This window comes from Labeo rohita, chromosome 13, assembly GCF_022985175.1.
Source record: "Labeo rohita strain BAU-BD-2019 chromosome 13, IGBB_LRoh.1.0, whole genome shotgun sequence".
NCBI classification, from domain to species: Eukaryota; Metazoa; Chordata; class Actinopteri; order Cypriniformes; family Cyprinidae; genus Labeo; species Labeo rohita.
The window spans coordinates 25,034,902-25,052,580 of NC_066881.1; the positions used below are offsets into that span (position 1 = coordinate 25,034,902).

The following is a 17,679-nucleotide window of genomic DNA, read 5'->3' on the forward strand; positions in this document are numbered from 1 at the left end:
CCCAAATTGGTCATCATTCTTATGTGTGTGCGTGTGTGTATATATATGTATATATGTATATGTATATATATGTAAATATGTGTATATATATACACACACACACACACACACACACTGTCAAACCAAAAATTGTTCAGACACCATATATATATATATATATTTTTTTTTATATATATATATATACTAGCGGGTGCAAGACACTATAGTTTATTTGTGTAAGTGAGTAAACCCTGACATATTATACCCAAAAATTCTTCATACAGTGGACTACCATTAAAACCAATAAAAATTTGGGACCAAAAATTTGATGTGACACTTTGGCCTGACCATGTTTTGTTACATACCTTTCTATCAAAGTTATCTGACATTATTATGATGAATTGGTTCTGACACAAGAACTCTTGATGCATTTACTTGACCAAAAACCTAGAAAAAACAGTTATACTGTGAAATATTATTTCAATGTAAAATAAGTGTATTATTTAAACATTTGTGATCAGTATATTTTTATTCTTTCTTTTTTGAAAGAAATGAGTGTTTTTATTTAAAGGACGTGTTAAATTGATTTAAAAAAGAAGTGATAGCAAAGACTTATTTTGTTATTGTTGTTTTAAATAAATGCTGTTCTTTTTAACTTTTAATTTATCAAAGAATCCTGAAAAATCACAGGTTCCAAAAAAAATATTAAGCAACTGTTTCCCAACATTGAAAATAAAAGTAATAAATCAACAAATTAGAATGATTTCTGAAGGATGATGTGTTATATATTAAAATAGAAAACCATTATTTTAAACTGTAATAATATTTCACAATATTACAGTTTTTTATTTCTAATCAAGTAAATGCAGCCTTGATGAGCATAATATATTTTATTCATCAAAGAATCCTGAAAAAAGAATCACAGGTTCCAGAAAATATTAAGCAGCACAGCTGTTTCTAACAGTGAAAATAAAAGTAATAAATCAACATATTAGAATGATTTCTGAAGGATCATGTGACACTGAAGACTGGAGTAATGGCTGATGAAAATTCAGGTTTGCATCACAGGAATACATTTTTAAAATATATTAAAATAGAAAACAATTATTTTAAACTAATAATATTTCACAACATTACTGTTTTTTCTATGTTTTTGATCAAGTAAATGCAGCCCTGATGAGCATAATTCTTTAAAAATATTAAAAATCTTACTGATCCCACACTTTTGAACAGCAGTGTATATATAAATATATAAATACAAAAATCTTTTATTTTATTCTACTAACTAGTCACCTTCTTAGCAATCAAATCCTCTGTAAACAATAATCTTGTTACTTTTATGGTGTTTTTCAGTTGTTTGTTTGGAGTTTAACAGAGCCAGTCCTCTTTCATTTTCATTATATGGAAAACAGTAGCTAGGATATTCTTTTAAAAAGTCATATTTTATGTTTAACATCAGAAAGTACGTCCCACGGCTTTGGAAACAAACTAGGGAGAGTCAGCTATTCCTTTAAGAACATGCTGTGAATGCATCAGGGTGGAAAAAGTATTTTGGACCCGTCTATGCTCCTATGAAAGGAGAAACAGAACTAGAACAGAGACAGCAACTACAGGTACAAGAATCTGTGCGGAAAGTTCCAGACTCTGAACATATTTTTCTCCGAACTTAGTGATATTTCATGCCTGTATAGATATTCCGCACCTGAACCTCTCCATTTAGTTCCATTTACCTTATAAGGGCAGCAGAAGGAATGGATGAAATATATCATGCCCTTCTCTTATTCCCTCACTTTGTGAAATGGTGTGAATTGCTTCTATACTTACACATCCTGCATCCTATTATGCTTGGAGATCGTCCTGCTCCTACTTTCAAACTCCAAAAAGTGTCGAATACCTTTTACGTGCCTTGATAAATATTTGCACCGAGTTCCAGGTCAGGTTCAAGTCAGGAGAATTTAACAATCTCATCCGTTCCTGCAGAAACTAACAGCTTCCACGAAGCATGAATTCTCTGCTTTAAAATAAAGTTCGATATATTATGTAAACCTACTGTAAGTTTCACAACTGACAGTTTCCTCCCCAAGGAGGTCTGTAATATCTAGAGAAAGCTATCCGTTAGCTTTCCCATTCATCTCAATGGCAGTTTTTCAGCTGCCGCATGACCCCCCTGGAGTTGAATTCTGCCATGTTTGCTCATGGGATCACAGAATGTCACATTAGCAGTAAAAACCATGAGACTGATCACTCTTGAGTTACAGAAAAATGGCATCATTACAGCGACTGGCTAAAACAAACTTGCTGGACAGCTTTTTTTTCACTTCTCTGAAGAATTAGTTTCAGTGGAAAAGAGAAAGGAAAATTGTCAAAGAGAAGAAATCATGAAAAACACTTAAGACAGGATACTAAAGATAAATGCAGGTCAAACACAGGAAACATGGACGGGAGCGTATGTGAGAATTAGTGACATCATTTGCCTGCAGTCATTGACAAACTGAGGTCTGGCAACGAAGTCTTTCAGCACAGGCCATTTTGTGTGTATTTTTCCATTTTTCCAACGGCTGGCTCTTTGACAGTGCTCCGGCTTCAAGCACGTGAAATGGCTTTATCTCCCCCCAGACTTCATTTAAAACACAAGTGACATCATTCCACAGGCCAAGACAAAACCTTCAGCCAAAAGCCAAGGAGCTCTGGAAGACTGATGCTTATGGAACATCTCATCTTCTGTTCTGGGACTGTATGTTTTGCATATCACAATTAAAATGCTTCCTTTCAGGTATGAAGTAGTATATTGAACTTCAGGCTAAGAGGAGAGCAGCAGTCCTGTGGATTTTGAATTATGTTTGAGAAATACTGGCAACAGATACTGAAGTGCTTTCTGAAGACTTTCTAAAAACTCTTCTCTGAAACATCACTGTCTTCAGCAGCACAGGAGGTCAGGGCACCTCTGGTGCGACCATGATTACTCGGTCAACGTGCTCTAAAGTGTTTTTTTAGCGTTTGTACATCCTTAAATTCTTTCTTTCTTTGCTAGTGATTTATTAATGAATTAGTGCTAGTGCCAATTTTAAGTTTTGTCAACTTGAAATGTGAAGTTCTAAACGACAACAGGAAAGTTGTTTTAACACTAACCTCTATGGGTTTTTTTTTTTTTTTTTTTTTTTTTTTTTTATGTAATTAGTGTGTGACATATATATATAATCAAAAAGTGAACAAATTGATTCCCAGTGCCTCAGAATCAGAAAAATCGATTCTTTTTGGGATAGATTCCAAACAGTTCCACACGCCACAAGGAGTCCACACTCAGATAGCTTGTTTATCATCATTCATATGACCTGCTTGAATGGGGAATAACCAAAATGACAAGAAAATGTTGTTGTGCATGTGTTATGCAGTTGCTTGAGTGTTCTGGGTGGTTTCTTGGAGGTTGTGGGATTTTTTTAGGGCCCGAGCACTGATGGTGCAAAAACCCCACTGGAATTGCTCAGTTTCTTCTTATTCGCCAAAATGCATTTTTGAGGGCCTAAACATTCTCGAAAACTCATGAAACTTTGTACACACGCCAAAAGAGATGAAACTTTACATCTGACATGGGTTTTAGAAGTGGGTGTGTCAAAATGGCTCGATAGGGCCACCTATAAAATTTCAATGAAGTACCCCTTGAACTGTGTTTAATGTACATGTACGAAATTCGGTAGACGCATGTAACACACCAATACCTACAAAAAAGTCACCTGGTACGAAGTCTGAATCCCAACAGGAAGTCATTTTGAGTTATTTTGAGTTTTCTTGGCAAGTTTCATGCCATTTTTGCCATTTTCAGGTGTATTTAAAACATTTAAACAGATCAACACCAAATTCGTTCAGTGTAATCTAAAGCCCTTTGTGACGTTATATTGCGAAGATCTTGAGTTTTTGTTGAAGGGCATGTCTGTAGCGGCCTGACAAACTTTGATGTTTTGCCATGAGATAGGAAGTTGTTATAATTCAGGCATACAATGTCCGATCTGCACCAAAATTCACATGTTTGGTAAGAGTCCTGTCCTAAACACATGCCCAGGACCATATTCAGTTATAGTCATAGCGCCACCTGCTGGCAGCAGGAAGTGGCATGTTTTATGCTCTAACAAACTTCTAGAGATTTAATGACATCAGTATTATATTTGGTCCATCTAATCTTAAGGCCTTTGCAATGTTAAATTGTGAAGATCTTGAGTTGTCGTTAAAGGGTGTATCTGTGGCGACCTGACAAAGTTCGATGTTTCACAATGTAAAAGGAAGTTGTTGTAAAAGGAACTCTATACAATGTCCGATCTGCCACAAATATCACTTGTTCAATAAAAGTTCTAGCCTAAACACATCTAAAGGCCAATATTCTGTTATAATCTTAGCGCCACCTGCTGGCAACAGGAAATTACTTCTTTTACATTAACTTAAACATGCAATGTCCAATCTGCACTAGACTTCACATGTTTGGTAAGAGCCCTGGCCTAAAGACATGTAAAGGCCAATATTCAGTTATAATCATAGCACCACCTGTTGGCAACAGGATATGTCATTTTTTACAGTAACTCAAACATACCATGTTCAATCTGCACCAAACTTCATATGTTTGATTAAAGTCCTTGAGGAGATCTACATGCCAATATTCAGTTATAGTCATAGCGCCACCAGCTGGCAGCAGGAAATTTGGCACATATTCCTTTGACATATTCCTCCTGTATTTACCACTTTAAATGCATGTTTCTCACCATTCGCTGTTTTCCTAAAACCTCTGGGTGGCGGCGAACCTGGGTGTGTGGGCGCTTTCAACGCTGCTTTCAGCTTTACTTTTTTTGCTCCTGTTATCATATCAGATCTTATTCAAAATTGCCATTGCATAATACAATTTATTTTTATAATAAAACAGTTTATTTTCGTTCCGATTTTTAAAGGTGTCTGCAGACATGCAGAGTCTCTCTGGCGGTTCTCCGGTTGGCATGATGTTCGTTTCCGCTCTGGTTGTTGACTAAATGTGAAGAAAATATGTGGGCTTTACACAATAAATTTGTTTATGCTTTCTTTTAAAGCATAATCTTTTCTGGTAATAAGAAGCAGATTAACATGGCTCACACAGGATGTGAATCAAGACCCAAACCTTCAGAAAATCACCCTAGATTCACAAAGGCGTGCAAAGCAATCAGACTGAACACAACAACCAGATCCACTCATGTGATAAGCAGAAACCTCAGGCAAGCTGTTCGGTGATGTTTTTCGTCTCTTGTTGCAGTGCAATATATTTTGACCTTTATATTAATATCTCTCGAGTTGTCTGCTTGTGTCTACACCAGGTTTTTTGTTTGTTTGTTTGCTTCGTTTTTATTGTATGGACAGAAACTGCATGCTTTGGCAGTCTGTGTAGTCTCATTAAAAGAGTTAATTTATTATATGGTTGTGCTGGTCCATAAAGGCTGATGATAGGAGGTGGGCTAGCATTAAATCACTTTATATGCCCATTTTGTGACTTTCTTAATGGCATAATGATCTCATTAGGCACAAATCATAGTTTATATTTGTAAAAAGTTTAGGGTTAAGCACTAAGGGCAATTTCCCCTCTGTGGATTTTTTAAAAAAAAAAAAGCACTTTTTAAATTGTGGATGCTCAAAGCGCAGACTCTGTATTCCCAGCGAATGAGCACATGTTTGTTTGAATTCATTATTGTTACTTCTCACCCAAAGAAGACACACAATGATCGACAAAGCTGTGTGTCTTATGGCTTCTAAATCTATATAGTACTTATTAACAAATTCAATTTCAAAATGGATCGCTGTGGACTGTAGGTCAATGATAGGCTTATGTATGTGTATATATGTGACCCTGGACCACAAAACCAGTCATAAGGGTACATTTTTTGAAACTGAGATTTATACATCATTTGAAAGTTTTCCACTGATGTATGGCCGAGATACAACTATTTAAAAATCTGGAATCTTAGGGTGCAAAAAAATCAAAATATTGAGAAAATTGCCTTTAAAGTTGTCCAAATGAAGTTCTTAGGAATGCATATTGCTAATCAGAAATTATGTTTTATATATTTACGGTAGGAAATTCACAAAATATCTTCATGGAACATGATCTTTACTTAATATTGTAATGTTTTTTTGGCATGAAGAAAAAGTGATCATTTTGACCCATACAATTTTTTGTTGGCTTTTGCTACAAATATACCCGTGCTCCTTAAGACTGGTTTTGTGGTCCAGGGTCACATATATAGTAATGAGTTATTATTATTTAATAATGCCCAGTTGAATGGCAGCTATAATCCAAAACAAGGGAGAACCAATGAAATATTTATTAACTGATTTTATTGTAGTCATTATATGCTTTATTTTATGTTTTTCCATGCATTTTTTACATAGTAAAATAAAACCCATATTTGATGATAAGCTGTACTTTGCCTTGCCAAATAGTTATGTCAGTTAAATACCTTAACGGAGTTTTGATCAAACTTGTAGAGTCATTAAAAACAAATATTGTGCATATATCCCCTCTGTGCATTACTTTTGGCCATTATCTGGCCATTTGAAATACTACGTTGTATACAGATTGAATTCATTTTTTTTTTTTTACAATGGCTTTATATTTCTTTTCACTTGAAGCTTTTCCCAGTATGTAATGTTATCTTCATCATTAGGAATAAACTAGAAGAATGCAGGGAAATGTGGTCTAGCAATTGAAAACACAACCCCCATCATGCACGGGAGTAACAAAGAGAAGCGTCGTCTCGTGCTTTCTAAAGTTTCTTCCCACATTAGTTTACTTAGTCCCTCTGGAACACATTGGAGTCTGATGAAACATGGATCCTGACTATTTGATAGCACCTTCATGAAGAAAACACAGCCTCCAGATGTGTGGTCCTTCTCCAGTGAAAATTATTCTGTGGTTTTAGACATACTTGATGTCTTCTTAGTCATCTCAGTGTTCCAGAAGATGGTTCCTATCTGCTGCATGTTGCTTTGAATAAGTAGTGTCTGCTCAATGAATATTTACATACTAAAGAAGGTAATGTCTACAAAGAAAGCCAAAATTAGCCCTGGAAATGAAAAGTTGGTTTTAAACAGATTTAGTTGAAGAACAGATGACCATTTGTTTTTCATGCCAGAGACTTGATTTTCCTGAGTGATTACTCTTTTTTTAAACCTCTTTCTGACTGGTTGTGTCAAATGTGAATACTGCAATTGTGTACAATGTAAACTTGTCCAAGTAAGTGGATCCTAATGGATAAATATTTGAATTAAAGCATAAAGGGCAAAGTTGAGTCACATTAGCTTATGGTATTTAATGTCATAACCTTGCGTATTATTCACAAAGTGCCTACAAACCAGTTTAGGTAGCCAAAAATGTAAATTAGACACATTCAATAATTATTTACAAAACCTAACTAATGTATCTTTCTTTCTGTCCATCTCTGTCAGGTGTATTCGCCGCTATGAGAGCCACGTCAACCGCTGTCACCATTGCACTGCGGCCTTCTCCCCTTGCGGTCGCTTTATAACTACTGGCTCAGAGGACCATTCTGTGAGTAGATTTGCTGTAATATATCTCCTGCTACAATGTCCTGTATGCTTTGTCTCTGTTTCCTCTCCCTGTGTTTATTGAGAATAGCTTCTGCTTGTTTTAGTGGAGTGTTTTATGGTGTCACAAGGTGTATTAGAATTCATAAGACCAATAACTCATAGTGTCACGTATCCTTATTGTCATCGTGTGTTTATGTTGTGATTTCACTATGTGCTCCCTGGACTCAGCCCTCTCGTCACCCTAGTCACGCCCTCCTTGTTTCTTCCTGAGTGTTTCATTGTCCTCACCTGTGTATGTTCTGATTAGTTTGTGTATTTAAGTTCCTCCTTGTGTTTAGTTCCCTGTCGGTCTTTATTGTTGCATATTGTTGATTAGTGTGTTTCTACGTGTGTGGATATCGCTCTGTGTTCCTGTCTGTTCCTCGTGAAAGTAATTAAAATTAGATTTGTTCCGTACGTTGTATCCTGTCTTCCATCCTGCAGCAACAGCGTGACAGAAAGACCGACCTTATAAAGAGAAGATGAGTTGGGCTGAGGACGCTTTGTGGAGACTGCGGCAGGACGGTCGTGAGTTGGAACGGTATGTGGAGGAATTCATCGAACTCTCCCACCAGGTAGGCTGGCACGAAACTTCTCTTGGCGCTGTGTTTGTTTTGGGGCTGGATGATGAGACAATACGCTGCGAGCTTCCCACTTGTAGTTTCCCCTTGATCGAGCTAATCAATCTGATTCTCTATTTAAACGGATCTGATTTTGAAGTAGAAGAAGTTCAGAGTCCGATTAGGTCTCATCCTCCAGTCTCCTCCCAGACACAGCGCAACGCGCCCGCCTGCCCTAAGCCGAGAACCTCCACATACCGTGTCAACGGCTCGAACCGTCAGCCCAGTCCCAAATCCCCAGTCATCCTCCAGAGCTCCACCGCTGTCCTCAGCCCGATGCGGCCGGCCTCATCCCCGCGCTCTAATCCGCCGGCCACCGCCCAGAGCCCTGTCCCTCGGGCCGCCACGCCAGCGTCTGCTCGCAAGATGGCCGCCACGCCAGCGTCTGCTCGCAAGATGGCCGCCACGCCAGCGTCTGCTCGCAAGATGGCCGCCACGCCAGCGCCTGCTCGCAAGATGGCCGCCACGCCAGCGTCTGCTCGCAAGATGGCCGCCACGCCAGCGTCTGCTCGCAAGATGGCCGCCACGCCAGCGTCTGCTCGCAAGATGGCCGCCACGCCAGCGTCTGCTCGCAAGATGGCCGCCACACCAGAGCCTGCTCGCAAGATGGCCGCCACGCCAGAATCTGCACGTAAGATGGCCTCCGTTCCTGAGCCCCCGGCCAAGATGGCCTCCGTTCCTGAGCCCCAAGCCAAGATGGCCCCCAAGCCTGAGTCCCCAGTCATGATTGCTGAAATGAACATTATGGACAGGGCAATCCCACTGGAGTTCACTGCTCCTATTATCTCCCCTAATTCTCCTGAGCCTCCGCTGGTTCCGTCCAGCCTTCCTGAGCCTCCGCTGGTTCCGTCCAGCCTTCCTGAGCATCCGCTGGTTCCGTCCAGCCTTCCTGAGCCTCCGCTGGTTCCGTCCAGCCTTCCTGATCCTCCGCTGGTTCCGCCCAGCCTTCTTAACCCTCCGCTGGTTCCGCCCAGCCTTCCTGAGTCAAGTCAAGTTGTAGCTGTTTTCCCCGAGTCAAGTCAAGTTGCAGCTACTGAATCAAGTCAAATTGCAGCTGCGTTTCCCGAGGCAAGTCAAGTTCCTGAGTCACGTCAAGTTGCAGCTGCAGCTACTGAGCCAAGTCAAGCCACGGCTGTGGTTCCTGAGTCAAGTCACGTCACGGCTGAGTCAAGTCACGTCACGGCTGAGTCAAGTCACGTCACGGCTGAGTCAAGTCACGTCACGGCTGAGTCAAGTCACGTCACGGCTGAGTCAAGTCACGTCACGGCTGAGTCAAGTCACGTCACGGCTGAGTCAAGTCACGTCATGGCTACATCTCCTGAGTCAAATCAAGTTCCTGGTGCTTTTCATAAGCCAAGACAAAGTCCAGCTCGCCCTCCAGAGCCGGAGCTCTGCCCAGCTCGCCCTCCAGAGCCGGAGCTCTGCCCAGCTCGCCCTCCAGAGCCGGAGCTCTGCCCAGCTCGCCCTCCAGAGCCGGAGCTCTGCCCAGCTCGCCCTCCAGAGCCGGAGCTCTGCCCAGCTCGCCCTCCAGAGCCGAAGCTCTGCCCAGCTCGCCCTCCTGAGTCGGCTCCTCCTTCAGCGCGCCCTCCTGAGCCGGCGCTTCATCCAGCGCTCTCTAGGGCTGGCAGTACTGTAGATTTCCCCAAGAAAATTTTGGGGGGGGGCTACCCGCCATGGCCACCTGAACTGTTTACCCGGCCATGGCCTCCTGAGCCCCCAGATCCACCATGGCCACCTGAACTGTTTACCCGGCCATGGCCTCCTGAGCCCCCAGATCCACCATGGCCACCTGAACTGTTTACCCGGCCATGGCCTCCTGAGCCCCCAGATCCACCATGGCCACCTGAACTGTTTACCCGGCCATGGCCTCCTGAGCCCCCAGACCCGCCATGGCCACCTGAACTGTCTGTCCGGCCATGGCCTCCTGAACTCCCTGATCCGCCCTGGAGGTACGCCCCTAAGTACCCGGTGTCTGTCCAGCACGGACCTCCAGGGCGCCCACCCCCCCACCCCAGTGTATGTGTTACGGCGCGAGTCGCGCCTTGTGAGAGGGGGGGGTAATGTCACGTATCCTTATTGTCATCGTGTGTTTATGTTGTGATTTCACTATGTGCTCCCTGGACTCAGCCCTCTCGTCACCCTAGTCACGCCCTCCTTGTTTCTTCCTGAGTGTTTCATTGTCCTCACCTGTGTATGTTCTGATTAGTTTGTGTATTTAAGTTCCTCCTTGTGTTTAGTTCCCTGTCGGTCTTTATTGTTGCATATTGTTGATTAGTGTGTTTCTACGTGTGTGGATATCGCTCTGTGTTCCTGTCTGTTCCTCGTGAAAGTAATTAAAATTAGATTTGTTCCGTACGTTGTATCCTGTCTTCCATCCTGCAGCAACAGCGTGACACATAGTACCTCCAGACTTTTACAAGCATTGTACAGAACGTACAGAATAGTTGTAAATCAGATAATCCTGTTCTGGCCCAGTGTGAGCCTGTGTGTCTTGACAGTGGTAATAAAAAAGCCATTCAGGACTGCTGAATACCACATTTCTCACATTATAGGTAAGAACAGGGTTTCTTTGATCTCTTAATGGAGTTGAATCTGTAAAGACAGAGGCAAATATAGACAGTGTTCTGGATCCACAGCCTAAGGTTAAATGTTAAAGGGACAGTCACCCAAAAATGAAAATTCTGTCATTAATCACATACTTTTGTGTTTTTCCAAACCCAAAAGATCTTTGCTCATCCTCGGTACACAATTTAAGATGTTTTTGATGAAATCCAAGAGCTTTCTGACCATGCATAGACAGCAATGCAACTACCACTTTCAAGGCCCAGAAAGGTAGTAAGGACATCGTTGAAATAGTCAATGTGACATCAGCAGTTCAACCGTAATTTTAAGATGCTATGAGAATACTTTTTGTGTGCAAAGAAAACAAAAATAACAAATTTATTCAACAATTTCCTCTCTCCGTGTCAGTCTTCGATGTACATTCATGACTGATGTCACATGGACTGTTTTAACGATGTCCTTACAAAATTTCTGGGCCTTGAACATGGAAGTTGTGTTGCTGTCTATGCAGGGTCAGAAAGTTTTCGGATTTCATCAGAAATATCTTAATTTGTGTACTGAAGATGAACGAAGGTCTTACAGGTTTGAAACCACATGAGGGTGAGTTCACTTCCAGAACAAAAATTTATAGATAATTTACTCACCCTATTGTCATCCTAGATGCTCATGTCTTTCTTTCTTCAGTCAGAAAGAAATTGTTTTTTGAGGAATATAGTGGACTTCTATGGTGCCCCCGAGTTTGAACTTCCAAAATGCAGTTTAAATGCAGCTTCAAAAGGGCTCTAAACGATCCCAGCCAAGGAAGAAGGGTCTTACCTAGCGAAACGTTTGGTTATTTTCTAAAAAAATGTACAAGTTATATACTTTTTAACCTCAAACGCTCGTCTTGTCTAGCTGTGTGTGAACTCTATGTATTCCGGTTCATGACGGTTAGGGTAGGTCAAAAAAACTCCCATCTCATTTTCTCCTTCAACGTCAAAATTGTCCTACATCGCTGTTTTACCTTTTTTCGTAAAGGGCGTTTGATCCTCTTTGCATGTTTAAACACTGGGTCGCTACTTCTGCAGCGATTTCACGGAGAGCTAGACAAGACGAGTGTTTGAGGTTAATATCAATTGTAATTTTCTTTTAGAAAATAACCAATCAATTTGCTAGAGAAGACACTTCTTCCTCGACTGGGATCATTTAGAGCCTTTTGAAGCTGCATTTAAACTCTGGGGCACCATAAAAGTCAACTATATGGAAAGACATCCTGAAATGTTTTCCTCAGAAAACATAACTTCTTTACGACTGAAGAAATTTGTGGATGACAAGTGAGTAAATTATCTGTCAGTTTTTGTTCTAGAAGTGAACTTCTCCTTTAATGACAGAATTTTTGGATGAACTATTTCTTTAAAGTTGAATATATAATTTCTGCACCAAATGAAATTACAAAGTTTGTCTAGGAAGTCTTTGATTTAGAATATAGATAGATAGATAGATAGATTGATAGATTGATAGATTGATAGATAGACAGACAGACAAGTTGGAAAGACTGCATTAAACTGCGCATTAAATTTACACCACAATTGCTATCTGGAGGGCTAGTTTGAGAGGAACCTACAATCATCTCTGTTTCGCTGGACCACTTTTTTCCGTTGACCTCTTTAGTTTTCTCTCTCTCTGAGTATGTCTTATCATATCCAGCAGCTGCATCACATTTACTGCTGAGCTTCTCCATGTCTTGTGTCTTTTGCCAGAATTGTCAAAACAATTCTCTCATATGAGGAAAACAGTGGGGTATCCATACTTTCATGGTGTTCTGTTGTTGAAAGAACTCTGAGGAAAAAGTATCTTTTACGGAGCTGTTGTGGTAACGACCTTGAAAAAAACTGTAGATGTTACTCAACGATTTCATGAAAAATGAAACGCGATAGCGGCTTTTGTCTCTAGCTCAAGAATGACCTAGATTTAGGTTTTTACAGAGAACATTTGGCACTATTTCTAGGTCAATTGAACACAATTTGATTAGTTTCAAGTAAAATTGATTATGTAAATGTTGTTCTACAGATGTTTAGACATCCTTGATTCCAATGAAGCACAAGATGCTCTTTAATTTTTTTCTCATCAAGATCATCAGATTTTACAAACATGTGGAGTTCGTGCAGCTGTGCTGCTGTCATTAAATTTACATACATCTTGCATTTTTTCTTATAATCAAAAATCGTAAGCCAAATTTGGAACAGAGTATTTTTAGTCTTTTTGAACAATTACTTTTCCATATGTGTCACCATTTACTTCGTCAATGTGGGAGGACTGCCGTCTTCTGCTCTGTTTGTGTATGTGTGTTTAGTCTTTGCTCAAGTCAGTGGAATAATATGTGCGTGTTGATAGCTGTTATTAATCGTCGACACTGGGTAAAGCAGGACAGTTTTGAGGAGATCTCCACAGCACCACCCGCTTTCCAGTGTTTTTTGGAAGCCGAACGGAGACAACAGTAGTGAGCTACTATGCTGTTATTTGTGGCTGTCTTGAGACTTCCATAAGCCAGATGAATTTGTTGATGCATTTTATATTTCACAAGACAATCACAGAAAATGGAGCTCTATCAGCACCCCATTACTGCGTTAATTCCAAGCCACATTATATTTAAGCCATAAGCAACAGTAAGCCATAAGTATGATCAACAAAAAGTGATTGATTTTGACCACATCTAGGATTGAGGACATGGAAAACATGGCAAGTTGTGCTATTTTCCTAAACTTTTAACCATCTGTGTTGCCATTACTTATCAGAAGCAGTTTAAGGGAATGGTTTTCCCCAGAATAAAAAATCTGTCATCATTTATGCACCGTCGTTGTCAATTTCTTCTGTGAAGCATACAATGAGAGTGGATTGTATGCACAAAAAAACCAAAGAGACGTTTTTCAGAATATCTTCTATTATGTTCCATAGAAGAAAGAAATGCATGCACTTTTGGAACAATATGGTTAATTCCATTTATGAACAAACGTAAGTGGATGAATGTAAGAGAACTTTAGCAATGCATTTGGACCAGTTAGATTTCACTATGGCAGAGCTACCCAACCATAAATACTAAACATTGATAAAATGTTATTGGTAGCTCGTTGTGATACAACTTGAACAGGAAAGCTTTAATTGATTGTCCCCTTGTTGCATCATGTTTTAATTTGGACACAGTGTTGGCCGATCTCATGGGCCTCATATCTGTTGAACATTCAGTTTTACATGTGAAGCTAAAGCAAGCTGACGTTGATTTGTAAGTTGTTCTAGATAAGGCCATCTGCTAAATGCCTTAAATATACACTTAATTAGATGTTGCAAAACCTGTTAGTGATCTTTGGCTTTTTTCTGGCACCGAGACCTGTGTCTTTCACAGAACACCCATGTATTTCCTAAGAGGTCTGAATAAGAAACATATGGAGGAATCCAACCAGTCTGCTGAGCGATTACATCTTCAGCGATTATCTGTTAATGACAGATATTGTAGATTTTCTCTGTAGATGCTGTAAGTAATATGCAGAAAATCCTTGTTAAAGAACAGTTACACTACCACTGAAAATTCTGGGGTTGTTATGATATTTTTTTTATGTTTTTAAGTCTCTCAGAGGCTGAAGCTAAAGACAGTATCTGAATGTTTCTATAATTTTCCAAACTGGGTGAATATGTAATAATGCAAGCAGTTTAGTTAAAGGCACAATATGCAAGATGTTTGATTAAAATATCCAAAAACCACTAGAACAGTGTTATATATTTTGCTGACTTGTGTACTTATCCCAAATGTTTTAAAGAATGTTTAAATCCAGAGAAATAAGCAATTGTAACTAGTGTAAGGACCGTGTCATTGCATCGCCTGCCAATGACGTCATACACCCTTGATTTTCTTGTTTTATTTTGTAGAAAACATGGAAACCCCAAAAACACTTTAATATGCCATGCATTTTATTAAACAGGTAACGAACACACAGTAGCATTATAACCAAACTTTCAACACACTCAAATGTATCTAGTATGATAAAACAGCACTGCCTTTTCTTACATATGCATGACCGGAAGAAGTGGAAGCGGTCGACTGTGGCATTGCAAAAGCTCCACTGCTTTCGAGCCGTGTATCTCGCTCGTCTGTCATTACCAATCACTCCAGCGTCCTCGTTCCACCTCCACCATTTTCAGCCCCACCATGCTTCATACTACAGTGACCTTACTAAGTCTTTAATACATTAACTTATCCATAGACATGATTTCTGCCCATTGGAGTCCCATTGGATTGCGTCAGCTGTGGGGATGAAGACAACAACTCCCATGATTCCACACTCAATCACAGCATCAGCAAACTACGCCTTTGGTTCTTTGTTTGTTTTTTGAATATGTGCTCTCTAGCAGCGAAAACTTACATATTGTGCCTCTAATATTGATGTTAATAATATGTGTTTCATGTGCTGTGCTGAGACTTTGTTTTTTAACCTTTCTTCCAGGCCTATGTTTATGACACACGCAGCAGCAACTTTCTCCATAAGCTCCCAAGACACTCTGAAACAGTCCTGAATGTGGCTTTCAACCCTGCCAGTCCAGAGGTAAAAACTCATTAAACAGTAACTCTAAAACAACTAATTATACTGTACAATACCAGTGCACCTAATGACTAGTGTTGAAGTCATTTTAGTCACCAATTGCATTTATTTTGTCTGCCAATAGGCATAAGAAAACCCATTGCATCACCTGAAAGACTGAAATTATCTACAAAACTGTTTGTATATTACCTGCTTTGGGATGAATTAATTATAGGTTTTAATTTTAAGAATTAAAAGTTTAATAGATTAAGAATTTAGAACAAATATCAAGAACAGTACAACACACTGTAGGCACTATAATCTAGCATTGTTTCAAAACTAAGTGAGCTGCCATGCTTACCTGCTTGCACATACAGTGGCATGCGAAACTTTGGGAACCCCTTGCACAATCTGTGAAAATGTGAATCAAATGAAAAAATAAGAGAGATCATACAGAATGCATGTTCTTTTTTATTTAGTACTGTCCTGAGTTAGATATTTTACATAAAATACAGTATACAAGACAAAAAAATAGCTGAAATTATTAAAATAACCCACTTCAAAGGGGGGTGAAAACTTTTTAACAGGAAGAAAGTGTCCAATTTTTTCTTATTTTGTTGAAATATCATTTTTTTCCATTTAGTTCTACCTTTTGGAAACAACAGAAGATACTTGCATGTTTCCCGGAAGACAAATTGAGCACAATTTACCTTGATGTTCAAATTCAAAAGGTTTTCAACCCCCCGCCTCTTATTGGATCATGTTTCCTTCTGGCGCATCAGTGAATGTGTGAACCTTACATATGCGTGACTGTTGTGTTTGAGTCCCTCAATTGTCCAGTTGTCCTCAGTTGTACAGTCACTGCTGGAAAGAGTTCAAATATGCAAAAGATGCTAGAAAACTGAAGAATCTGAAGGTCCTGGATGATTTTTATGAAGAACAGTGCTCAGTTTAACTGTTCAGAACAAACAAAGGACTCATAAACAACCATCACGAAAACAAAACAAAAAAACAGTAGATCTTCCAGGTAACCACACAGAGTATTAAGAACTAAGGGTTACCAAACTTTATTTTAATAATTTTAGCTATTTTTTTGTTTTGTGGACTGTATGTAAACATATTTTATGTAATGTCTTACTCAGGACAGTACTAAATAAAAAATAACATGCATTTTGTATGATCTCTCTTATTTTGTTAAAATTATTCATAGTTTCACAGATTCTGCAAGGGGTTTTGCATGCCACTGTAGGCTTCTAAGTCAACATCCTAACCTTCAGACTCATAAGTGATTTATTTAAAAGCTCTACATACATGTTTCTTACACAAAGAAGATTTGACTCATTATTGATGTCAGTTATGTTTGACATTAAGCTACTGCATAAAAGAATCCGTTATATTTATAGTACACAATTTGAATTTTAAAGAGATAGTTCACAGAAAAATTAAAAATCTGTCATTAATTGCTCATATTGTTCCAAAACCTGTGAAACCTTTGTTCATCTTCGGAACACTAATTGAGATATTTTTGATGAAATCCAAAAGCTTTCTGACCCTGCAAAAATAGCAATATAACTACCATGTTCAAGGCCCAGAAAGATCGTAAGGACATCATTAAAATAGTTTATGTGACATCCGTGGTTCAACCATAATTTTATGAAGCTACAAGAATACTTTTTGTTTGCAATGAAAACAAAAATAAAAATTTTGCACACAAAAAGTATTAGTAAAAACAAGTAGTAAAAGTAAGTATTTAATCAAAAATATCTTAATTTGTGTTCCAAAGATGAAGGAATTACATAAGTGTGAGAAATTAATGACAGAATTTTCATTTTTTGGTGAACTATCCTTTTTAATATACATTCTGCACTTTTTTGTGCATTCTGGGATTGCCCTCCCAACAAAGGATACATGCGGTCCCCCCTTAATTGGAAATAGATGTGGTAACATCTGCAAAATTTCAGTGAAATTTTCTAGGCAAAAAATGTCCGTTGTCAGCAGTGTAGACCACAAAGCAGCTTTCTTTTGGTCAACGTGGCAAATTTGTGCGACAAACTTCAACCCAATTCTGATCTGCATGAGAAAATACTCTTGTTTATGTGAATTTCCTTCGAAAAGCCTGGATTTTACTCACAAAAAGTCCCTGAACAGTTGTGAATGCACATTTAGGCTGAAACCAGATACCTTATGGAACAGCCCTTGTGTTGGGAATGTGTTTATGATGTCTGAAAATGCTACCCCTGTAGGCAGATCACGGAGCCCCTCTATATATTTTATAATTGTTTTTGTGTATTGCTTTTTTTGTTTTGTGCTCTTGAATTTCACTTATAACCACATCAATGAGAGAGATTCCCTTCTGTTTTAAATATGACATAGAT

At 39.2% G+C, this 17,679-nt stretch overlaps 1 protein-coding gene across 1 annotated transcript in view; it reads left to right on the top strand.

Moving 5' to 3' along the window:
* wdr27 (WD repeat domain 27) overlaps nucleotides 1-17,679 on the top strand; it is a 64,605-nt gene that overhangs the window by 26,281 nt on the left and 20,645 nt on the right. The window contains exons 24-25 of the mRNA XM_051125292.1: nucleotides 7,432-7,534; nucleotides 15,230-15,328. Of these exons, the coding sequence (XP_050981249.1) occupies nucleotides 7,432-7,534; nucleotides 15,230-15,328 (202 nt within the window). The remainder of the gene's footprint in view (nucleotides 1-7,431; nucleotides 7,535-15,229; nucleotides 15,329-17,679) is intronic.